Source organism: Jaculus jaculus, chromosome 10, assembly GCF_020740685.1.
Source record: "Jaculus jaculus isolate mJacJac1 chromosome 10, mJacJac1.mat.Y.cur, whole genome shotgun sequence".
Lineage (NCBI taxonomy): Eukaryota > Metazoa > Chordata > Mammalia > Rodentia > Dipodidae > Jaculus > Jaculus jaculus.
Window position 1 is genome coordinate 61,946,234 of NC_059111.1, and position 23,633 is coordinate 61,969,866.

General features: G+C 38.8%; 1 protein-coding gene across 3 annotated transcripts in view; it reads right to left on the bottom strand.

Moving 5' to 3' along the window:
• The window catches only part of Cdk6 (cyclin dependent kinase 6), a 256,826-nt gene that overhangs the window by 179,235 nt on the left and 53,958 nt on the right, over positions 1 to 23,633 (bottom strand). For all 3 annotated transcript variants that reach the window (XM_045160492.1, XM_045160493.1, XM_004656227.2), the window contains exon 3: positions 11,596 to 11,731. In XM_045160492.1, the coding sequence (XP_045016427.1) occupies positions 11,596 to 11,731 (136 nt within the window). The remainder of the gene's footprint in view (positions 1 to 11,595; positions 11,732 to 23,633) is intronic.

A 23,633-nucleotide genomic window follows, 5' to 3' on the forward strand; every position in this document is an offset into this window, starting at 1 on the left:
GGCAATCCTAGAACCTCCTCATCTGGGGTTACCTATGCACAGGCAGGCAAGTATTCCATAGGAATAGTTATCTCAGAACAAAAAGAACACAAAAGAAATGCTTCCCGTTCCTGGGTGTGGTAGATGTCACACTGCAGGGGACTCTTTCTTAAGTTACAGTGTGTATGAGCAATGCCAGGGTTAATTCTTAGAAACTCCCTCCTGAGACTCATGTTTGGGAATGGAAGGTCAGTGAGGGCAAGACTATCATTTTTCATGAGAACCGCAGGTGGTGGAAATGGAGGTGATTTAAAGAGTACTCTGGAAGAATGGGGATGTAGTGAAGAAATGGTTGGAGAAACCAAGCATGGTGTTTACCTAAGCCTCTGCCAACCCTGTATTAGACAGTAACTCCCTTTTGCAAAATCTGCTGGGGTTATTTTATTTTCCAGGCATCCTACTCAACCTAACAGCTGTATGGTCATTACTACAGTTTCCCAAAACTAGGGTTACATATAGTCATTCCTAATATTTAAGGAGTTCTTTTACTACTACCAAAGACTTCAAATTCCAAAGTGCCCAGAGGCTTAGAGTTCTTGATTTACATATATAAATATAAATTTTAGCCAAATTCTTCTGATTTGATTCATCTGCCCTTAGAGTTTATCATTTTGGAGAACTTTGCTCTTAAGAGGAAAAGCAGAAGGATAGACATTGCAACAATATTTCACATGCTGGAGACATTTTACTCTCCTAACTGGCACCCTGGGGTCTGCAAGGCTCTATTACTCAACCTTGTGAAAGAACTTACTCATTCAACAAATATTTACCAGAACCAGTAATTATTTTATACACTGCAATAAAAAGGAGGAATAATTATTTTAAATTTTATTTGTATTTGAGAGAGAAATAGGGAGAGAGAGAGAGAGAAAGAGAAAGAGAGAGAGAACACCAGGGCCTGAAGCCATTGAAAATGACCTCCAGATGCATGTGGCACGTTGTGCATCTGGCTTACACAGGGCCTGGGGAATAGAACCTGGGTCCTTTAGCTTTGCAGGCTAGAATCTTAACCGCTAAGTCATCCCTTCAGCCCACAGAATAATTATTTTTATCTTGTGTAGGAAGGAAGAAGAAAATGCTACCTTGGATAAATGTGCTCTGAATGCCTACTATAACTGTCTAATACAGCAGTGCTTTCCTCCAAACAATAGCAGGTATGAGTATTCCAAATTTCTGGATAAAAATAATAAACATACAAATGTATAGTGTGTAAGGTCATGTATCAAAGTTTTTTTTTAAATAATTTAACCCTTTGAAGCATCTACTTCTTATGGAGGACGACTTTATGCCTTTGCATAAAACAGTGACTATATGGAAAACAATCTTTAACTTTAAAAAATAGTGCAAATGCTAGATTGTTTGCTAGTTATAAACTTCTGAGAGCTGAGTATGAGGTCTGAACATCAAGTTCATCAATGGATTTTCATATAAACCTGATTTAATTGAGTCCTATCTGGAAAGAAAACAGATTTTTTTTTTTTAAGAATTTAGTTGTCAGTACTACATGAAAGAGAATGCCTTTTAGTCCTATTAGAAATTAAGCCGGGCATGGTGGCGCATGCCTTTAATCCCAACACTTGAGAGGCAGAGGTAGGAGGATCACCGTGAGTTCGAGGCCACCCTGAGACTACATAGTTAATTCCAGGTTAGTCTGGGCCAGAGTGAAACTCTACCTCAACCCTCCCCCCAAAAAAAGGAAAGAAAAGAAATTAATTATTTATTTTATATTATATTTAAGCCTAGCCAATCAAACAAATTTCTTGGCATAGCATGGATCATCCTAGGGACCATGTCCACCATAAGGAACTGAAAGTGGGGCTGAAGAGATGGCTTAGCAGTTAAGGCAAAGAAGCCTAAGGACCCAAGTATGATTCCCTAGTACCCATGTAAGCCAGATGCACAGGGTGGCACATGCATCTGGATTTTGTTTGCAGTGACTAGAGGCCCTGTCTTCCCTATTCTCTCTCTCAAATAAATAAATAATTCTTTTAAACGTAAAAAGAACTGAATGTGGAAAAGCTTAAAAGGGGTGATAAGATACAACATTCTCTAGACTATGATTTTATGTTATAGAATTTTTTTCCCAATTACTATTTCCTCTCATCTACAGTGTGAATATAGATGCCTACATTTTACAGTTCATTACAAGTAAGTATCTAAAGAGTTAGAAACACATTCCTGTGTGTTCCAGGAAGGATACAGAGGTTGGATATTATGCAATAAATTACAGGGTTTTTGACTTGAAAATCTACTTGCTACTGGGTAAACACAACAAACACAAAAAACAGCAACAACCACAATTTCAGCTAAATGCTACTACGAAGACCAAAGAGGACATTTAAACTGTAACTACAGCTAGAAGTGGAGTGTGGCTGAGATGGTCAGAGAAGAAGGGGGAGGGTATGGTTCTACTGGCAGGTACAAAGGGCTCCAAACTGAGCACACGGTAAGTACCCACAGTCCTAGAGGGTCAGTGTGCCTGAGAGACAGCGAAGAGCCAGAGCGGGCGGGCCAGGCGAGGGCCTGGGGCACTGCATCAAAGAGGACTTTGACACTATGCCATAGGTCATGGGAAACCCCTGGAGCTACGTTTTCAGTAGAAGAGTGACAGGATTCTACTTGTGCTTTAAAAAGGTCCTTGTAGACGTAGAAACAGAGCGTTCATTTGGAAAGCTTGTTTGATGTGCTGGACTAGAACATTACTAATAAAGGTATCAAGAAGTTGTTGGGAGTGGGGACTGGATGAAGACCGTGAAGCAAAGCAAGAAATCAAGGATGCCAGCGTTAGGGATGCTTGCAATGGAAGAAGCTTCCTGTACAGGGTGCTGGTGGTGTTAGGCACACACATTCAGAGCATGGGTGGGGTGGGGGAGAGAACAAGACTGGAGCTACTATCTGGAGATTCTAGACCAAACGGCACACCTGGCATGGATGTGTAGCCAAGGACGGGAAGAGAGCTGACAGTAAAATCTTGTCTGCTCCCACACTGAAAGGAAGAAGAAACGGGACTGTAACCAGGCAGCTTAAGCCCAAGCTAAATTTAGATGAGGAATGGCCCCATTCTGTGCACAACATCACGCTGCTTGGTCACCATGGGGACACAGACAGGGTATACACTGCCTGTAACTTTTTACTGGGCTCTATAAACAGATTAGAAGCCCAAGGTGAGGAAACATTTTCTAAAGGCAGCCAAACATATCTGTTATTAGTTTAATCTAAAGGTTTTTTATCTACTCAATGAGTCAGTATTTATTTTAATGAGTCAGTCTTAAGGTACACCTTTAGAAAGACACTTGCTTTTTTTTTAAATCTGTATTTCCTGTTTGGGGTAAGAGGAACCACCCACTAAGTATCTATTGTAGTTCCTAATTATATTTTGTGTTTGAATAATTCTATATTCTTTCTCTCTAGATTATTTTCAAAGATTACAAAGAATTGGAAATTTGCATTAGGGATTTGTTTCCTCAAAATGACAGATTTCAGCTAAGTGCTGTACAAAAAGGTAAACGTGGACCCTCCAACTGTCACAACAAGTAGCTGTGGGTGTGGCTGAGGTGGCCAGAGGCTCACCCCACCCGCTGCTGGCAGTCTTCTCTCAGCACGGCTGCTCTCAGTGTATGTCCTTACTGTTCATGCAATTTGCGAGGTTCATCAGCAAAATCTAGATTGTCTAGAAATGATTCTGGAAGAACTTCCTTGCATTGCAGAAAGTTTGCATTTGGAGAGGACACTAGAAAACACAATCTGTATGTTGCTACTTCCTAGTGTATGGAGGGACAACTGGAAGATTGCACTGCAAAGAGTCCATTCCTCTCTAAATATTAGATCTGCACTTGTGAGTTTAGGAGTATAAATCACTATAGCTGCCACAGCTCCCTCAACTCTAGGTTTCCCCTTAAACTTGGATGAGACTCGGTATTGATTCATTAAACTTCATCATCTCTCCAAGTCTAGTCAATGGCCCAATGCTGGTAATTACTATATTCAACAACCAACTTTCCACAGTATAGGTCACAGTCCTTGTTACAGTCAGAGGACTGAAACTCAGGGCCTCACACATGCTAGGCAAGCACAAGACCACCAAATTCCCACCCCAGCCCCAGGATGCCTATTCTTTACAAATACAGAATGCTTGTGAACACAACAGCTGTACTATAAATGACATATATACTATAAATTACATTGTTTTTATAAAGCATAAAGGTGTCTAGAAAATGTGTGTGAATTACATAAAACAAAATAACCACTCCCATAAAACGTCACATTTATGTAGAAGGACAGTGGCACTACAATGAGATTCTTGGGACTCAGAATGGAAAGTCTAAGGCCAGTGGCTGAGAGGACGTGAGGCAGGGCTAAGATGAGCCAAGAGATGGTGTTGGCTGGGGCAGTGGTGGGAGCAGTGGGATTGAGAAGAAAGGTAACAGTGGGAGGCAGTGAAGGGAAAGGATATGGGGAACATAGTCTTGGTTAGAAAGAATAAAATGGGGAAGCCACACTGGCTTGGGAAATCCAACTATACTACAAAAGTGAACTATTTTAAGCCAAATTACTTGTCAGTCAAGACCCTTGTTAAGGAACTGTGGCAAGACTGACCTATGAGGACCATTATACCAGAAACAATGCTATTACAACATTTAATTTTGCTTTTTATGTTTTTTAAATATTTTATTTGTTTATTTATTTGAGACAGAGTGAGAGAGAAATGCTGAAAGAGAGCGAGAGAGAAAAAGAGAAGTGGGTGCACCAGGACCTCTAGCCACTGTAAATGAATTCCAGACACATGTGCCACTCTGCATCTGGCTTTATGTGGGCACTGGGGAATTGAATTCAGGTCCTTGGGCTTTGCAGGCAAGTGCCTTAACTGCTGAGAATCTCTCCAGCCCTCCACTTTGCTTTTTAAAGAAAATTTTATCAGCGTCCCATCATATATTTTTCACAAACATATTTTTTCTATTAAAAATTTCTCTTACTATTATAAGGAGTTTACATTAAACAAGAAGGGTTTGTGTGTGTGTGTGTGTGTTTAAAAAAAAAACCAAACAATTAGTCTATTAGTCTAACCATGATACTAGATTGAATTTTTTTCTTCCAAGATCTTTATCATTATTGTGGAATATTTGTTCTTTGAATGCCTTGCCTTGTTTTTGGGATCACCGTATTATGCAACATCTGCTCTGAATTTCAAATGTGATAAACAGTGTATGAGTGTTGGTGGCAGATGGCTAATGACCAGTAGTGACAGGGTATTCAAGCCTGCCTTGTTTTCTGAGAAGCGATATTTTCATGTTAATTTGTTCTCTGTCCTGCAAAGATGAGACAAATCACCTGCTATAATTCAGGCAAAGTGGAGACCACCAAGAATTGAGAGGCGCCAAGGTCTGAGTCCAGTAGGAGTTAAGGGGAGGATCTAGGACTCTCTCGCCAGTACAAGAGACCAGTTACTTTGCATTAGGTCAGAAACCCTGTGCATCCTATCTTAATATCAGAGCCACTGTTTACTGCAAGCAGATATTAGTCATGAAAACAGATATTTCCCAGAGGCAGAAAACAGGTGCTATTAAAGAGTGTGTGTCAGCCTCTGAAGTCTGGGTTTTGTAAAATAAACCTAATAGTACACTTTATCTCTTACTGAAAATACCAAATCCAACAGAAATTGCTAAGAAACATTCAATTGAAGATAAAATGAAATCTAATCCACTGAGAAAATTACTTACACAGACATATAAACCTTGGACTGTTTTTGGTGCTCTCTAACTTCTATAGAATTCATTTATCACAGGGACACATGAACATAATTTTTATCCCAAGACTGAATCATCCAAAGGCCATATGGTCTTGAGCTAAAAGAGCTTTGTCTTGCTTTGGAGTGCCTCCCAATTCATGTGACCTTTCAGAGCTTCAAATTCATGAAATTATATTGTCCACTTCATCAAATATGTTTCATGTACACCAAGTCCAAGGAATAGTATTAGGTAAGTTTTCAAAGAGTTTAGACATTAGTTAATAAGCTGTGTCATATCCTAGGGAAGATGACATATTTATGGTATAGGCAAGCCCAAGTACCCCATAAGTGGGTTAGTAAAACTCTGAAAGCCTGACTTGAAGAACATTTTACATAGGAGTCTTTCCCTCCTATGTCATTTACCATACAAGTTATGGATGACCAGGAATAATATGGCGAGTAAACTTGTTGGTTCTTTCTGACTCTGTCATAAAGTGACAGATGAATGTATGAAGGAGAAAAATAAAAAATTAAAAACTTAAAAGCCTTTTTAAAATTAAAGTCCTCCCAGTTTGTTCCTGGTGCTATATTAGACACCTAATCAACAACAACAACAAACAACACAATCATTGAGGTACACATTATTCTTGCAAGTTTAAGCTAAGTTCTAGAAGATAATACTAAATTAAAAAAAAAAATTTAATTGGGTAGTAGGGCTGGAAAGATGGCTTAGCAGTTAAGGCACTTGTCTACGAAGCCTAAGGACCCAGGTTTGATTCCCCAGAACCAACATCAACCCAAGGTGACGCATGCGTACAATGTAGCACACATGTCTGGAGTTCAATTCCAGTGGCTAAGGCCCTGCCATGCCAATCCTCTCTCTCTCAGTCTCATAAAAAATTGAGTAAAGATGGAACTTGAGTCCACAAGATAGTATTCTGAATTAGAAAGAGGAAATCAAGCTATGCTAATGACAAGCCTATGAGATAGCAATAAAATACCACTGACTTCACAGCACAGTAGTTAACAAGCCCTTTTATGCAAATACCACTATCAAATATCTGTATCAACCAAGAACAAATATACTTTAAGAAATGTAGAAAAAAAAGGTTGTGAAGAAAACTTCAGGATTAATTATTTATTGGAACACTTTACTTGGAAAGTTTTGCTTTTAAAATGTTGGAAAAGAAAGGGCTGGAAAGACGACTTGGTAGTTAAGAGTACTACTTCCTAAGCAAGCATGAGAGGCCGAGGAGGCCTGAGGCACTGCTGCAGTTAGATCCCCAGGACCCACATAAATAGCTGGGAGAGGCCACACACATTTGTAGAACTCTAGCCCCATAGGGGAGCAGAGACCTGAGAATCACAGGGCTTGTGGGAAAAAAAAATCAAGCTCCAGGACCAATGAGACTCTAGCACAAATAAGAGTCAATGGAAGAAAGATGGAGCGACATTCCATTCTACACCCCACTGCAGGAAAGTGCATGGGGTGTGGCACGGGCACACACACACACACACAAACCACACACACCACACCACATTACACATACACACACACAGGCAAAAAGAAAGTTGTCATGTGGAAGTTCTGATTGTTTTTTTATATTATTATTATTATTATTTTTGGTTTTGCGAGATAGGGTTTCACTCTAGCCCAGGCTGATCTGGAATTCACTATGTAGTCTCAGGGTGGCCTTGAACTCATGGCCATCATCCTCCTCTGCCTCCAGAGTGCTGGGGTTAAAGGTGTGTGCCACCACACCTGGCTTTGATTGTTTTTTATTCTTACTGTTTCTCAATAATTATATTCAATTCAAGCTTATCCCTTACTTTTCCAACCTCCAACATGAGTACCATGCAATAATGACCACCACAAGTCATCAACCTTCACAACTACACTTCAGATATAGTTTTGTCTTGAAAAAGATTTCTGAACACAAGTGTTATTTAAACATTTGAAAACCTGTCATGTGGTTAACTGTAAGCCCATCATGAGCTATTTATTTTCTACCAAACAGGTTGATGAAATGGTACACAAAAAAGATTTGATCCTTGTTAGTATTACACACTATGGAACATTCTAGTCGTATCCAAGCCCTACTAACCTAAAGTAATTTATACTCTGGATATGTACCAGAATATTGTGAATGTCAGCTACATTCCCTTCCCACCACAGAGATACCTGTTGCCATGTCTTCTGTTGCTGTTCACGGATAAACACAGCCAAAAAAAAAAAAAAAAAAAACCATAGTGGAGGCCAGCTGGTGAAGGAAAATCTCAGCTTAAAAGATCTTGCATGGGTCTTCATTTTTAAAATTTATTTTTATTAGTTACAGAGACAAAACATGTTGGTCCCATCCTCTCTCTCACCCCTGCCCCTTTTCTGAAGGGGCCTTCCTCATTGGGAATGTAGGTCATCCCCATGGGGATTGTGGGTCATGCATTGTGGGGGCAGCAGTCAGTTTTGGGGGAGAGGCAATACCTCTGTGCATAATATCCCAACTTGTGGTTCTAACAATCTTTCTGCCCCCTCTTCCACAAAATCCCCTGAGCCGTGGCAGGTAGGTTTTAAGTCTACTTCAGTGATGAGCTCTTAGGAGCCTCTGGATCTCTGCTTTGGTAGGTATTGTGTGTCCTCACTGTCTATCGCCTTCACCCTTGCGCCGACATCAGGTTCACCGAGAAAGCAGCACTCTTACTCCGTTGCCCAATTCCTCTGGCTTCAGCTGGGGCTGGACTGATGTGCGATGGGCCGTTTATCTCCTCAGGTCCTGCTCCTGTCCCCGGAGCTGAAGCGTGGTTAGGTGGATGCCATCTTGACTAGAAGCCCCTCTTCATTCTTTCTGTGTTTTATCTTTGTATATTTCATGTTAAAATCTTTTACCAATAGCCTTTATTTTGATAACATATGTTACAAAATATGCAAGGTAAGGCCAATACACATGTCAATGCCACTATCAATGACTTGGATGCTTTGACTGTTTTAGGGAACAATTTGGTACCACAATACAAAAACGATCACATATAAATTGCTCTTATTTATAAATAAGTGTTCTGTTTGTACCTGAAAATACCCCCACACTCTTCAAACAATCACACATAATGTGTATGTGGTAGCTTGAATGGATGGTGCCCAATATATGCAAGATTTTATTAAAGTTTGTAATTTAGATCTGTAGACACCTACCTGGAGGAGGCATCACTGTGGGTGGATCTTAGGGAGCAGCTCTCAGGTGTGGGGGTGGATCTGGAATTCCAGTCTAAAGATATGCAGAATGCTTGAGCTCTGCCTGGAGTTTCTAAGTGTGCTTGCTTGCTAGTGGTGGCTTGTGGCTTTTCTCTCTGTCTCTGCTTGGTCTGTGAAAGAAGGCCAACTTCTTCTGCCATTATGGAACTTCCCCTTGATCTATAAACTTCAATAAATCCCTTCTTCCGTAACTGTGCCTGGTTTGGAAGCTCCTATCAGCAACCTGAAGCTGTCCACTACAGTGTATCATGTGCTTTTGTAAGCACTTTCTCTCTTCTTTTGTGTGCACTTTTATATTTTCTTTTGTATTCAAAAGTTTCTGAGAATAGGCTCATATTTAATTCAGTTTTGTCTCTGTAAACTGTCTATCTTGGAACTTCCTGAATACAATAAATATTTAACAAATATTCATACAAGAGTATTCAGAAAACTTATTCCATAAAGCATGGTACATAAAGAATGTATTTTGAGGGCTGGAGAGATGGCTTAGCAGTTAACTCTCTTACCTGAGATGCCTAAGGACCCAGGTTCAGAGCAGGGGATAAAAACGTGTACATTTTGAGGACTTTAATGTCCTGGAAGCTGCTCAGAAGAAACGTCCCACTGCTGAGGATTACAGTCATTATCAAAGCAAGATGGAAGAAAATATACCCAACTCTTCTAAAACTAAGTGAGTAATCATTCATTAGGTCAAACTCTAAGTGAATCAGTATCTAGGGATGTCATCTTGCTATTACTCAAAAGACACTTAATTTTTTAAAAATTTATTGCAAGAAGAGAGAGAGAATATGAATGAATGAATGAGATGGGTACCAGGGCCTCTAGCCACTGTAAATGCAAATGTATTCCAGAAACATGTGCCACTTTGTGCATCTGGCTTTACATGGATACTGGGGAATTGAACATGGGTTGCAAAGTAAGTGCTTTTAACAGCTGAGCCATCTCTCCAGCCCCTCAAAAAAATACTTTTTACTTTGTTGATGTGTGCAGATTTAACAGATATACTGTGAGTTAAGCAGAATAAGCAAAATAATAATAATAAAAACTTTGTAAATAGCCTTCCCCATTATACCTAAAGGGAGAAAGAACTTGTACTCAATACACTCACTGCATCTAGCTCATTAACTCTAGCATACTACTTCCCACTTAAATTTCGTGTGTGTGTGTGTGTGTGTGTGTGTGTGTGTGTGTGTGTGTGTAAACGTGCACACCCCGTGCATGCATGCGGAGGTCAGAGGAGAATGTTGGGCATCTGTTCCATCATTCACCCCTGTGCTTCCTAGAGTTGGAGTTTCTTCTCTGAACTTGGAGCCATTATTTTCATAAGCACCAGTGATTCCCAATCTCTTCTCTCCACAGAACTTGGGGTTACAGATGTAACTAGCTAGGCCTAGCTGTTTATATGAGTGCTGCGGAATACAATTCAGGTGGTCTCAGGCTGTCATGCTTGCATGATAAGCTCACTTACCCATCTCCCCAAACTGGAGAAAGAAGGACAAAGCAACCAGTAATTCATATTTGCATAATATGTGCATATCCTAGACTCAGTATTGTAAGTATTATATACAATGTACTCATGAATGATACTTCAGATTATATCCTTTAGAGACTATGAGCTGCCAAGAAGAGGCCAAGCCATATTCACTGTACCAAGATTCAGGCCAAATACATAAATATTTTAAAATAATTTTAAGAACCATTAGAACTAAAGGGTTACTTTGCTTCCCCCTAAAATTAAACTGGACTACATCCCATTTTTTGAACATCCCACTCAGCTGATGGACTAGATATGAACTTCATTAGTGATGATTTATCTTTATTGTCAACTTGACAGGACCTAGAATCACCTATAATGGGATTGTTAGCCTCTGTGGATGTCTGTGAGGGATTATCTTCATTAGGTTAATTAAGGCAGGAAGATCCACCTTAATGGTGGGCTGCAGCTTTCCAGGCTATGGTCTTGGGCTATATAAAAAGGAAAGAACTGGCAGAGCACAACGTTCCTTGCTCTCTGCTTCTTCCCTGTGGACTGAATGTGACCAGCTCTGTGTCAAACTCTGGTCAACGTGCCCTCCTGGCCATAATAGATGTAACCTGGAACTGTAAGCCAAAACAAACCCTTTCTCTCTTAAACTGACTTTTTCCCAAGTATTTTGTTCCAGCAATGAGGAGGTAACTGATACATCATTCTTTGATCATTGCACTTAGGTGATTTTTTTTTTGTAATTTTTTCTTTCTATTTATTTATTTATTTGAGAGAAAGAGAGAGAGAAAGGCAGATAGAGAGAAAGAGAATGGGCATGTCAGGGCCTCCAGCCACTGCAAACTAACTCCAGATGCATGTGCCACCTTGTGCAGATGCACAAGGCTTACATGGGTCCTGGGGAATTGAACCTGGGTCCTTTGCATTGCAGGCAAGCACCTTAACCACCAAGCCATCTCTCTAGCCTGTAGATAACATTTTAAACTATATATTTAGTTCTCAAACTCCAATTCTGGCAATATTGACACAGAGAGAATACTATTGTTCAATAGGTGAAACCAGTAGACAGCCTGACCAGGCAGAAAGAAGAGTTTTGGGTACCTTTATGGTTTCAGTGGGCACTCCAGGCTCTGGAACTTTATCCAAGTAAGTGGTCAAGTCTTGATCAACATGTTCAAACACTAGTGTTAGTTTGGTTTCTCTGTCTGTTCGTGACACTGTGCATACATCAAACAACCTAGAAGATAAAGAAAAAGATTGAGCAGGTAGAAATAAACAAAGGAGTAACCCATATGTCTTGCCAGTGTCTCTCATTTATTCACATAATGGGGGCACACCCATCATTCCTTGTGATCATGCATCAAAGTACCTAATGGGATCTATGACTTGCATATCAAATGAAAAGTTCTGGAAAGGTGCTCACTAAGTAAAACCATCCATGGTAACCAAGACAAAGCAGCATGATTGAAGGGAAAGAGTGACTTAACTAATTAACACCTTTGGTAGAAATTACTGATGGAAATGTTTTAAAACACTTGAAGTCCAGGCAAAATTGCTCTTAGCTCATAGTTAGAGAATTATTAAAAACAAATTAAGCATTCTTTGGACATGCTAGACTTTACAATGAAGAGCTTCCCAGAATTCAAGGTGTCACAACCATGCCTACGCAAACAACTATGATGGAATTTGGAGAAATTTATTTCTGAGAGAAGCTTCTCATGCTGGAGATCCAAATTGTTTCTTTGGAGAGGGCATACATTCTTAATTAGTTTTAAAAAGTGTTTTATTACTTATTTATTTGAGAGACAGTGAGAATAAGCATGCCAATTTTATGCATCCATCCTCTATCTACCTCTGTCTCTCTCTAAAAATAAAATAAATAAAAATAGCAAAAAAAATGTTGAAAGCATAGATTTCAAGTGTGTTCAGAAAGTACCCAAAATGATCATGTATGAGTTATGACAGATCTGTTGGTTGATTAAATCACATTTCAGTATAAACACTATAAAATTATTTTGTTCCAAGAAAAAACTGTATTGATAAATTATATAATAAAAACAGATTAACAAATATTGTAATTAAGTTTAAATCAGTGACTCTAGTTTTTCCTATAAAATCTTATAAACAATTCAAAATTGAAAGTTTTCCAGGGGCTGGATAGATTGCTCAGTAGTTATGGTGTTTGTATGTAAAACCTAATGACTGGGGTTCAGTTCCCCAGTGCCCACATAAAGCCAGATGCCCAAAGTGGCACATGCATTTGAGTTCATTTGCAGGGACTGGAGGCCCTGGCATGCCCATACTCACCCCCCGCCCCCCACTGTGTGTCTATATTTCTCTGCTTGCAAATAAATAAAAATGTTTTAAAAAGTTTTACAAGTGAAAAGAGCCTTCAGTAGTCAGAAGAATCTTCAGGCCCAAGGTCAAGATGCAAAAAATTCTCAACAAGTGATTGAAGAATTAAGCAAACCAGCCACCAATAAGCTGTAAATAAACTCTTACATTAGAATGTAATATAAATACAAAGAAAAAAGTCAATAAAATGCTATTCGCATTGCTTTTCATGTAGAAAACATGCTCTTATTAAGAGCACATGTGCACATTGTTCACTCTCACTTGTCCAAGTCATAGTTTAGTTTTGTTAGACTTTCAGTGCCACTCTATTATATTTCTGGGATATATGGGCTCCACATTTGGTACTTCATTATAATGCTAAATTATTTTTAGCTAATTAGCTGACTAGTGTTTATGGCACAGCTTTCGTGTAGAGGTCAGAAGACAGTCGTAGTATGTCTGTCTTCTCCTTACACCATCTTTCTGAGACAGGATCTCTCTTGTTTAGATTCTCCCGGCTCTACCTCTTATTGCCATATACATATTGGGATTACAGACATGTATTCTGCTTTGTGCCTGGCATTTTTGGGTGTGGGAGAGGGATGGAACTCAGGTCTACAGGCTTGCAAGCAAATGTGTTGATCAGCTGAGCCATCTCCCTAGCCCTAAATTAAGTTTTAATAGAATTCACAGAACACTGTAAGTAGTCTAAATCTGGCAGACAAGCAACAAAATAATGAGTATATATATCTCCCACTTAGGGTCAAACTATTGTTCAATTATAGGGGAACTACATTAATATCAACATTTTTTCTCACTTTTATTATCATTTTTACATTTTAATATCTATTTTTAAACTTAAAAGTTTCCCCATGGGACTTATTTTGATGAAATAAAGACTCCTAATTAATATAGTCATTAAGGATAGTGCCATAAATCATATAAACCCCCACACTGTGAAAAGAATGACTGCTATCATGCATGGATTTAACGTTTGGAAAGTTTATCAAAACAGCTCTTTGAACTTGATAGTTTGATATAACTACCATTTATTCATAGTTTCCTCTGAGCCCTTATTACTATTAAGCCCACATCTTTCGGCTACTTCTTTTTCCTTCCTTTTGAAAGGGAGAAAGAATTCCAAAAATCACTGAGGTTCTTTGTACCTGAGACTTCTATTTTTGCAAGAGGACAACAATGAACTACAAATGCATGTACTGAAATCAGACACAAATTCTAGGACTATCCTATGGTGCCCATCATAGTTATGCTCCTCAAACATTTTTAAAGTATTTCCATTAGTTAATACATATCCTTAATGAAAAATGCCTTGTTCCTCAGGCCCCTTTATAGGTTGTATGTGGGCATTTGTAATTTCCAAAAGAAAAAAAAAAACCTGATGGGGGCATAAAACTGTTGAACCTAATGGCCTACTCCCCAAATCAGTTGTTTTAAGGTTACCAAACAGTCCTGGCAGCAAGCACTGTTTCTTCATCTCACTGAAATGGTTTCCAAGCACACTTTATATGACACAACTCATGAGTAACAGCGAACCCTACCAAACTGCTCTCACAGTTACAAAGCACCTCACTCTTCAAAGTATCCTCTTGCTGATGTCACCTGCAGCAACAGGGTTCCCCACTAAGTGTCCAAAGGATGCTGAAGATATGCAGAAGTGAGCTCTGTTGGCTACCTTAGATAATAAATATTGAAGAAAAGGCACTCACTTTAAGTGGTAATTTTTAACAAGTGTAATGAATTTTAAAGAGATATATAATGGTATATATTATTGTATATACTTAATTCTGAGCTACAAAAGACTAATGGTGTTAAGTATAAGTGGTTCATCCAGGTTTTAATTTTAAGGTACAATTAATAATTTCGGAAGCAGGATATATCATATTAGCCCTAGAAATTTGTAATTGCTATCAAGGCAGTAAATATCTGAAGAGTCTGTAATAGACTCTTGGCTTGAATGCTGGTCAGTGACATACTACAGACTCAGTACTTCAACAAAGACATTTGTTAGGGAAATATTGTTCTTCACTAAAAATAAAATTTTATTTAATTGCATAGTAAATATTAGAGTACTAAAAGTTAACAGTCATAATAGATAGAAAATATACTTAGAGACAATAGCTGTAAATATTAATCTTGGACTTTTAGAACATAATATTTGTGATGCTGTTTCATCTGTGACTCCCTCTACAATTAGTCCTGATTTGGACACTTTGGTGGCAAAAAAAAAGATTGTTACTTTTATCCAGCAATTAAATTTTACAAACAAAAAAAGTGGAAGTAAGCAAGGCCTACAATCCCTGGTATTTGGCTGGAGGTTTACAGCCTGTGATATATTTATATAAATCAGTGAGGAATGTGGCTAGGCTGCCTATACCCTGTACACTTGTATAATGAAAGAGCCAGACATGTTGGAGCATTTGAACATAAACACTGAAAAATGACTCCCACTTCATGTCTCCTTATGTTGACCAACTTTTCATAACTTTCTAAAACTCTTATATTTTTGATAGATATTCAGTAAACTGACAAAAAGACTTTTTCAATGACTGCATCACTGTAGTTCCATAAGAAAAAAAAATGTTATCAAACTGCATTGGCAATGAATAAAATACCTCTCATCATCTCCTGAGAGAAACTACCCGTTCAATACTTACCTATTAGAACCTCTCACAATGTGACTCAAGTGAATGTCTGTTTAAAAAGCAGAAGTGAGAGGTAGTTCTTAGTATTTGCTGAGCCAGTGCAACCACTTTTAGCTGAGCAAATGCAATCCCCAGAAGGCAGAGAGGGCGTCATCATTTCACAGTGAAGTCAGCCCACCCCTAACTATCCCAAAAAGTAAGTTCTTTTGCTGTCTCTATTGTCCTGACCCTCCAGCTGCAGGGCAGAGAACTGGTTCAGCTTTCCAGCTGTCCCAGTGATGTAATTATCTCATAACAAAATATCTCCCTGCATTAACTCTGCATCCTACCCACTGTAATTCTTAATGACTGCTTCCTGCTTGCATTCTCAATTGAACTTGCTACTCAGAATCTAATGCATAGGCAAGCTGCCTTCATCTAATGGATGGGATTACATCCCATAGGTTTGGGATTTCCAACGATTACAATTTACAAATGTCTCCCAAACGACATGCTTTGTAAACACAAACCCTGTGTTTCTGCTGTGGTTACAATAAAAGGGAAATCTGTATTATTTACTGTGGTTATATCATGACCTGTGGCAGGAAGTTCTATGAAGACTTTTTCCTGTCACTTTTTCCCACCATACTCTTGAATGTTTGGATATGAAATAGTTCTGGAACTGAGAGATGTCTGGCCCAGCTGCCTTGGGACCACAACAAGACATCATTTAAACTAGAGCCAGTATTTGAAATTGAGATATTTTCCTTCGTATCTAAGTCAACTCCTCAAAAGTCCATGGAGCACATTGGCTGGGTGTGGCTTGTAGGCACCAAACTGATGTTCACACATCTACTAGCTGTACACTACTGATATCGGCTAGGTTATTCTCTTTTTGCTCATGACATAGGGGCTGTATATGTAGTGATTCTCCACCAACATAAAATGACAGACTCTAGAAGAATTTTCCACCCAAGATGAGCATGCTGCCAAAAGAGTATTGTGATTTTTGCAGCATACCAAAACTGTACTACATGCTGGTGCTATATTCAGACACAGAATTCAATTAATTTAAAGGTGGGGTCCAATACTCAGAGGCATGTTCTCCTTAAACCCTCAATTAAATAGTCCCCTTCCCACTAGCTATTGCTGAAAAGGAGAACTACATAAGAATGTCAAATTACCAGTAACTTAAAGGCAAGGAACTCCCTTATGTTGATCTAACAAGGGAATTCAAAGTCAACATCTTTTTGCTAAATCACTTTATTCTCAGGACCCAAGACCCCCACCAGCAAGGTTTGTGTCTCACATCCTTCCAGTTCATCTTTAAGGTTGCTATTGACTTAGCCTCAGCTTCTATTCACATGCACCTGACAACTGTGGATCTGGGAGTTTATGTCTTTTGGAACTGTTGACCAAAAATGTTTTACAGATGAAATGGGAATCCCCTAGACTGGGCAAGTTTACAAAATGTGACTTACACTACAGTAAATATTGAAAATAAAGCAAACAGTAAAATTTCTGTATATGGAAACACATTCCTGCACATGACCAACAACAAAACTGGTGTGCTACTGGCCAGGCCCCAAATAAGCTATTAGAATGTCATACTTGGTGTATGGGATGCCTATATACAGACTATCATGCTCATATTCAAGATGAACTCTTGAGATGGACATTAACAGAATTCCATCTTTTCCCATCATCCTACAGCAAGCACTACCGGCATGTTTCCATTATTACCAAACAAAGCCCTTCAAACGTGACCTGAGGGAAAGGCAGAAAATGAGATTGCATCCTCACTGATAGGCTAACTACACACAATTTTATGGGGAAAAAGGAAATGTTACTTTAGAGCCAAACCAAGAAAACTCATTTTAAAAAATGGTTATCTTACAGGAAAGACAATAGTAATGGAAGCCAAATATTTGATTAAGTAATGCCAACTCTTTACTTAAAGGGAGAAACCTGCCAACTGAGAAAATCAGACTGGTCTAGATCAAAATAAGCACCAATTCACCAATCCCAGCTATGCCTCAGGGACAGTCCAGTCACCACCACCTTTTACCTCTTGAGGTCTCCTTTTAGACATAATGAACTATTTAGCTTATATTGTCTCCTTACAAAACAGTTAACTTCAAGTCCATTTCACAGAGAGATGCTGGTCTAAACAAGGGACCAACAACAGTGTGGCTAAGGAGATCTGCAAACCTGAGGAGAGGTGTGAGAGCCCAAGGTCAACAACCCTGCAAAGCAGTGAGAGATGACAGATTAGTCAACTAAAGGGGGCCTTAACCTGGAACCTCCAATGGTACTTTTGATTTTTGTCTTTAACTCCTTGAGGCATTTAGTGCAGTGTCTAACACAAGGTAGGTATTCAATAAATGCTTCCTGAGTGAATGAAAAAATTTAAAGGGTAAAGTCAGGAGCAAAGCAATAGAGGATCTTTAGAGATGTCACCTAGGAAGCATGGCATTCTGAGGAAGCCACATGTAACTGATGTAAAATGAAGAGGGTCAGACACAAATATCACATTGCATTTATGAGGTATTTAGTTGTTTAATCCCTATGTAAAAGCAACTTGAACACACATACACACGCACACACATGCACATAGCATGTCTATGTGTGGACCAGTGTGACGCACATATGGAGGTCAGAGGACAACCTCTGGGGTTCCGTCCTCACCTTCCAATCTGTTTGAAACAGGGTCTCTGTTATTCTGCCCCTCGGAACGCCAGACTAGCTGGCTCTCAAGGTTCAGGATTCTCCTGATTTTGCTTCCCACTGCCATAGGTACAGAATTACAAGCCCGCATGTAACTGGAATTCAGATTTACAGAAGCCTGGACAGCTGAAGTTTGGTCCCTAGGCTTGTAGAGAAGAGCTTGTAACCAGTGAGCCATCTCCCCAGCCTACCTCAAACCCCCACAGCACATCTCTGAGATAGTATTCATTTTTGAGATGAAGAAACAGGCCTATGTAAACAGTTATTCATTACACTACCACTCACAGTAGCCAAACAAGGTGACAGCAACCCAAAATGTCCATCAGCTGGTGAATGGAGAGGTGAAATGTGGTATATAATAGAATTTTATTGGGTAATAAAAAGAAACATGAGTACACGAACAAGTGTTTTTAAAAAAATGAGTTAAGTAAACAAATTCAATCACAAAAGTCTACATGATTCCATTTATATGAAATGTCCATGCACAGATAGATCCATACAGTCAGAAAACAGATTAGTAACTGCCTAGGGCTGAAGGGTGTGGTGGGTGGAACAAAAAGGGAGTGAGGGCTAGTGCATACTTGATTTCTTTCTAGAGTGATGAAAACACTCTAAATTTAGACCATGGTATAATTGTACAGCTTGGTAAATGTACTTAAGAAGTCTCTAAGCTGCATTCTTACACAGGTGAATTTTATGGCATGGAAAGGAGATCTAATAAAGCTGCTTCTAGCCAAGCCAAAACAAACAACAGCAATAACAACAACTCAGCAGCAGAAAGGCTCCGTCACAGAGACAGCAAGCGGCAGAAAGGGACTGGAAGCCCCCCGCTCTACCTCTGTGTGCAGCACTTCACCCAGGGCTACAGGACAGCTGGGTCCACTGATGCAGGAGCTATGACAGAGGGGACCTTCTACAGACAGTCACTGTGGAAATGTCAACCCCAATATCACTGGTCAATTTGAAGTTCTCCATCTAAATGTGCTGGGTTGGGGAAAAATGTGCAGAAAAATATCTTAAAAGCTGAAGATATGGAACTCTACCTTCCTGTGTGCTTCCCTTGACTAGTTAGAAAAATGACACCAGTTAGAAAAATTCACTGACCAGGACCTGGAAAAACTATCCTGATCTCAAGCAGATTAGTGATTCTTTTAAAAAGCAAAGTGAATAGCTTTGGCTTAAATCATACTGTGGAACATTCTGGCAACTTTCAACATTTAGTTCTCTTTCCATTTCTGACCTGTAAAGCCCTGTTCTCCAGCCTGGGCCTCTCTTGAGGAAAACCAACGAAGTAGCCAAAGCTAGACAGCTGTCTGACAAAGACAGCCTCCACAGTCTTAGAAGAAAACCAGCCAACCTTTACCTCCACCGTGGGCCTAATATGTTCCGTATTCACATCCTTACCAGGTGAACAAAAGCGTCCCTGAGCTAACTCGCTCAGGCTCTTACCCAGTGAATCAACACTGAAGGACTGTTAATAAAACAAAACAGCTAAACTTAACCAGCTGTCCTAGTGCACACTTTCAATCCCACTGCTCAGAAGGCAGTGATAGGAGGCTCACCAAGAATTTGAGGCCAACCTGAGACTAGAGTTAACTCCAGGTCAGCCTGGGCCAGAGTGAGACCCTACCTACACCCCCCCCCCGCCCCACCACAAGGCTAAACTTTATTAGTAGCAGCTTAGAAAAATGAAGTCAACAACTAAAATCAACCAGAATCAACCAATGACACAGTACTTAAAGCCTTTCCAATTGGGACTGAAATTAACTTTTTTTTTTCTATTAATAACATCACAAAGTTTACAAGGAACTTTGAAAATGGGCCTATATCACAAAATGGTAAAAATTTTCTGCATAGAGCTATACAGACACATAGACACACTATATGACTCTGAGGACAGATTCATATTTACTGACCACAGAAAGGCATTCATTAGCTATTAAAAGAAAATGTAGGTTTTTAAGAGTTTGTTCAGTAAGATCCCATGTATGTAAGCATAACAGCCACAAGGGCAAATCAAGGTACTACATGGATATCTCTGGGTGACAGATTCATGAAATTTTTGTTTCCTGTTATTTGCTTATCTAAATTTTCTGCACTGATAAACTATTAATTGTTTTAAGAAATGAAAATTTTTAGTATTTTTTTTTTATTTATTTGACAGAAAGAAAGGCAGAAAGAGAGAGAGAGAGAATGAGAATGGTTGCACCAGGGCATCCAGCCACTGCAGCTGAACTCCAGATGTGTGTGCCATCTTGTGGGTCCTGGGGAATCAAACCCGGGTCCTTTGGCTTTGCAGGTAAGTGCCTTAACCACTTAACAATCTCTCTAGCCCCAGAAACTATAAATTTTTTAATAAGATAAAAATCACTATTTCAAAATAGGAATTATGAGATTGTCTTTCTCATTCATGTTTTTCTTCCACCTATCATTGTCTTTTTTCAGCCTCTTCCTCTGAATTAATTAGAAAGTCCTAATTTAGGACTGGAGAGAGCTGCTTAGTGGTTAAAGGCACCTGCTTACAAAGCCTGTCAGTCCAGATTTGATTCCCCAGAGCTCATAAAAAGCCAGATGCACAAAATGGCACATGCACCTAAAATTGGTTTTAAAATTATTTTTTTTTTATTTTTATTTATTTATTTGAGAGTGACAGACACAGAGAGAAAGACAGGTAGAGGGAGAGAGAGAGAATGGGTGCGCCAGGGCTTCTAGCCTCTGCAAACGAACTCCAGACACGTGCGCCCCCTTGTGCATCTGGCTAACGTGGGACCTGGGGAACCGAGCCTCGAACTGGGGTCCTTAGGCTTCACAGGCAAGCACTTAACCGCTACGCCATCTCTCCAGCCCTTAAAATTATTTAAACAATGTGACTTCTTAATTTTGTTCTAGAAGAAAAAATTATGTATACATGTCACTATTGTATCATTGAAAGCATACAATTTTCAAACCTTTCCCAATATGGAGTTAACTACAAAAAAAAAAAAAAGAATATGAGAACAAGGACATTATTTTTCTAAAACCTGACTCAAAGTTTAAAAAATTAACAGAATTACCATGGACAAAAGAGAATAAATGATAGAACAGAGAGTTTAAATTACTCTAATATTCATTATGAAAACTAAGGAAAGATTCTGAAGGGAAGAATTATGGGCTTTCATGAGTAGAAGGAGCATTAGAGATTGCTTCATTCCATACAGGTGTTTTACAGATGAAGAAACACAGGCAAAGACAGAGCACAGAGGAAAGGCTATGAAGATCAAGTAAAACACCTAAGGATGTGGTGGCCATTCCATCACAGCAAGGTATAAAATAATTGAAGAGGTTAAAGCACTTTTTAAAAAGGTCCTTATAAAAATTAACACTTAAAATCTTATGTTTTAAAATTAAAATTAGGTCTGTTCTAGTAGAACTTCCAAAGAGTACTGTGTCAAGAACTGAAAACAATTCTGTACTATTAAGGAAATCAGTGGAAAACTACGCTAAAAGGTTAGAAAACAATACAGCCAGACAGATAAATAGCTTAAGCATTAGGACAATTGGGTTGTTTTGTTTGGATACAAAAACTTACAAATATTAAGAAGCTTGACTTTCTAAATTCTATGAGTCAATCTTTTTTTTTGAGTTTGATCCTCTTTGTTCTGGGAATATTTCAGATAACAAAGAAAATATTGTATGCTAACAGCAATCATAAACTAAGAGATAAAAATTTATTTATTTATTTTTATTATTTTTCTAAGGAGAGAGAGAACTGGCATGCCAGGACCTTCAGCCACTGCAACTGAACTTTAGATACATCTGTCACAGAAAGAAAGAGGGAAAGTTAAAGAGAAAGAGACAGTAGTAAGAATGAGCACGCCAGGGCCTCTTGTCACTATAAATGAACTTCAGATGCATGTACCACTTCGTACATCTGGCTTTATGTGGGAACTAGAGAATTAAACCTGGGCCATCAGACTCTGCAAGCAAGTACCTATAACCACTAAGAAATCCCTCCAGACCAACTTTCTTGTATTTTTCAGCATTACATACTACGATGCTATATTGGAAGATGAGTCATAGTTATTGCTATTATAATTCAAACATAATCACTTAATTTAAAACTATTACCATGGTCACTTATTTGAGGGCTTACTAGGTACATGTAGATAACACAAAAGATCCATAGCCACCTACACACATAATCAAACGGTTGAAAGACAAAAACAAGAAAATCTTGAAGGCAGTCATAAGTAAATAGACCCTCTGTAACGTTCACAGCCAGCTTCTCATTAGAAACTAGGGAGCACAGAAATCAGTTGACAATTTTAAAGTGCTTATTGGAAAAACCTATTAACCAAGAATTCTATATCTGGCAAAACTATGCTACAAAATGAAGGCAACATTAAGACATTCCTACATTAAAAAATACAAAAACATGAAAGGGAGTCCTTTAGTCTAAAATAAAAAAACAATAGAAAGGAACTCACTACTATGTAAAGCAATAAAAAACAAAGGTAATTATGTTTTTAGGTACATATGAACCAGGATTATATTTTGGTTTGTAACTTTTTTTCCTATAAAGTACATATGACAATAACTACAAATTTATGTTAATGGCAGCACAATGCATAAAGATGTAACTTGTGACAGTAACTGCACAAAGGGTAAGGGAAAGTTTTTATATATGTATATTATGTACAGGTAATAATTAAGACATAAAAAATAAATATCAAAGGATAAATTATCTCAAATCATTCATATCTGTCAGGAAAAGCAGACATTAAAGATTCACAACTATTTTTCTGTGGTGTTTTTTCAAGGTACAGTCTAACTTTAGCTGAGGCTGACCTGAAATTCACTATACAGTCCCAGGGTGGCCTCGAGCTCATGGCAACCCTCCTACCTCTCTGCCTCCTGAGTGCTGGGATCAAAGGCATGCACCACCACACCCGGCTTCACAACTATTTTGTAAATGCTGAGATATGTGTGTCTTAAATTATTATACATATATACACTTAACAACTAAACATGTAGAAAACAATTTGCGGAGGAAATAACAATTGAATTCTCTTAAGAGTACCAGGAGTTATCCCAATCAGTAGTAACGAAAAAGATCATTGTTTGAAACCAAGAGAAAGGTGAATAAAGATACAGCAAGTCCCACTAGAACCTTGTATACCACAATCTTGTCTACTCTAAAAAACTGATAACTTTGTTTTAATTTTCAAATAGCTCAATCCAATGATATGCATAAGAGGGGAGGGAAAGCAAGAAGACCTGGAGAAAGAAAAATATTCAAGAAAGAGAAGACTTGCTGCAGTAGCCCAGGGAGAATAAAGAGGGCCTGTCCTAGGAGCTGGCAGCAAGGATGGAGGGCAGAGTACAGATTCCAGAAATATTTAGGAGGTTGACTTGGCCGGACTTGCGAAGTGTCTGAATGTGGCGGGGGTGGAGGGA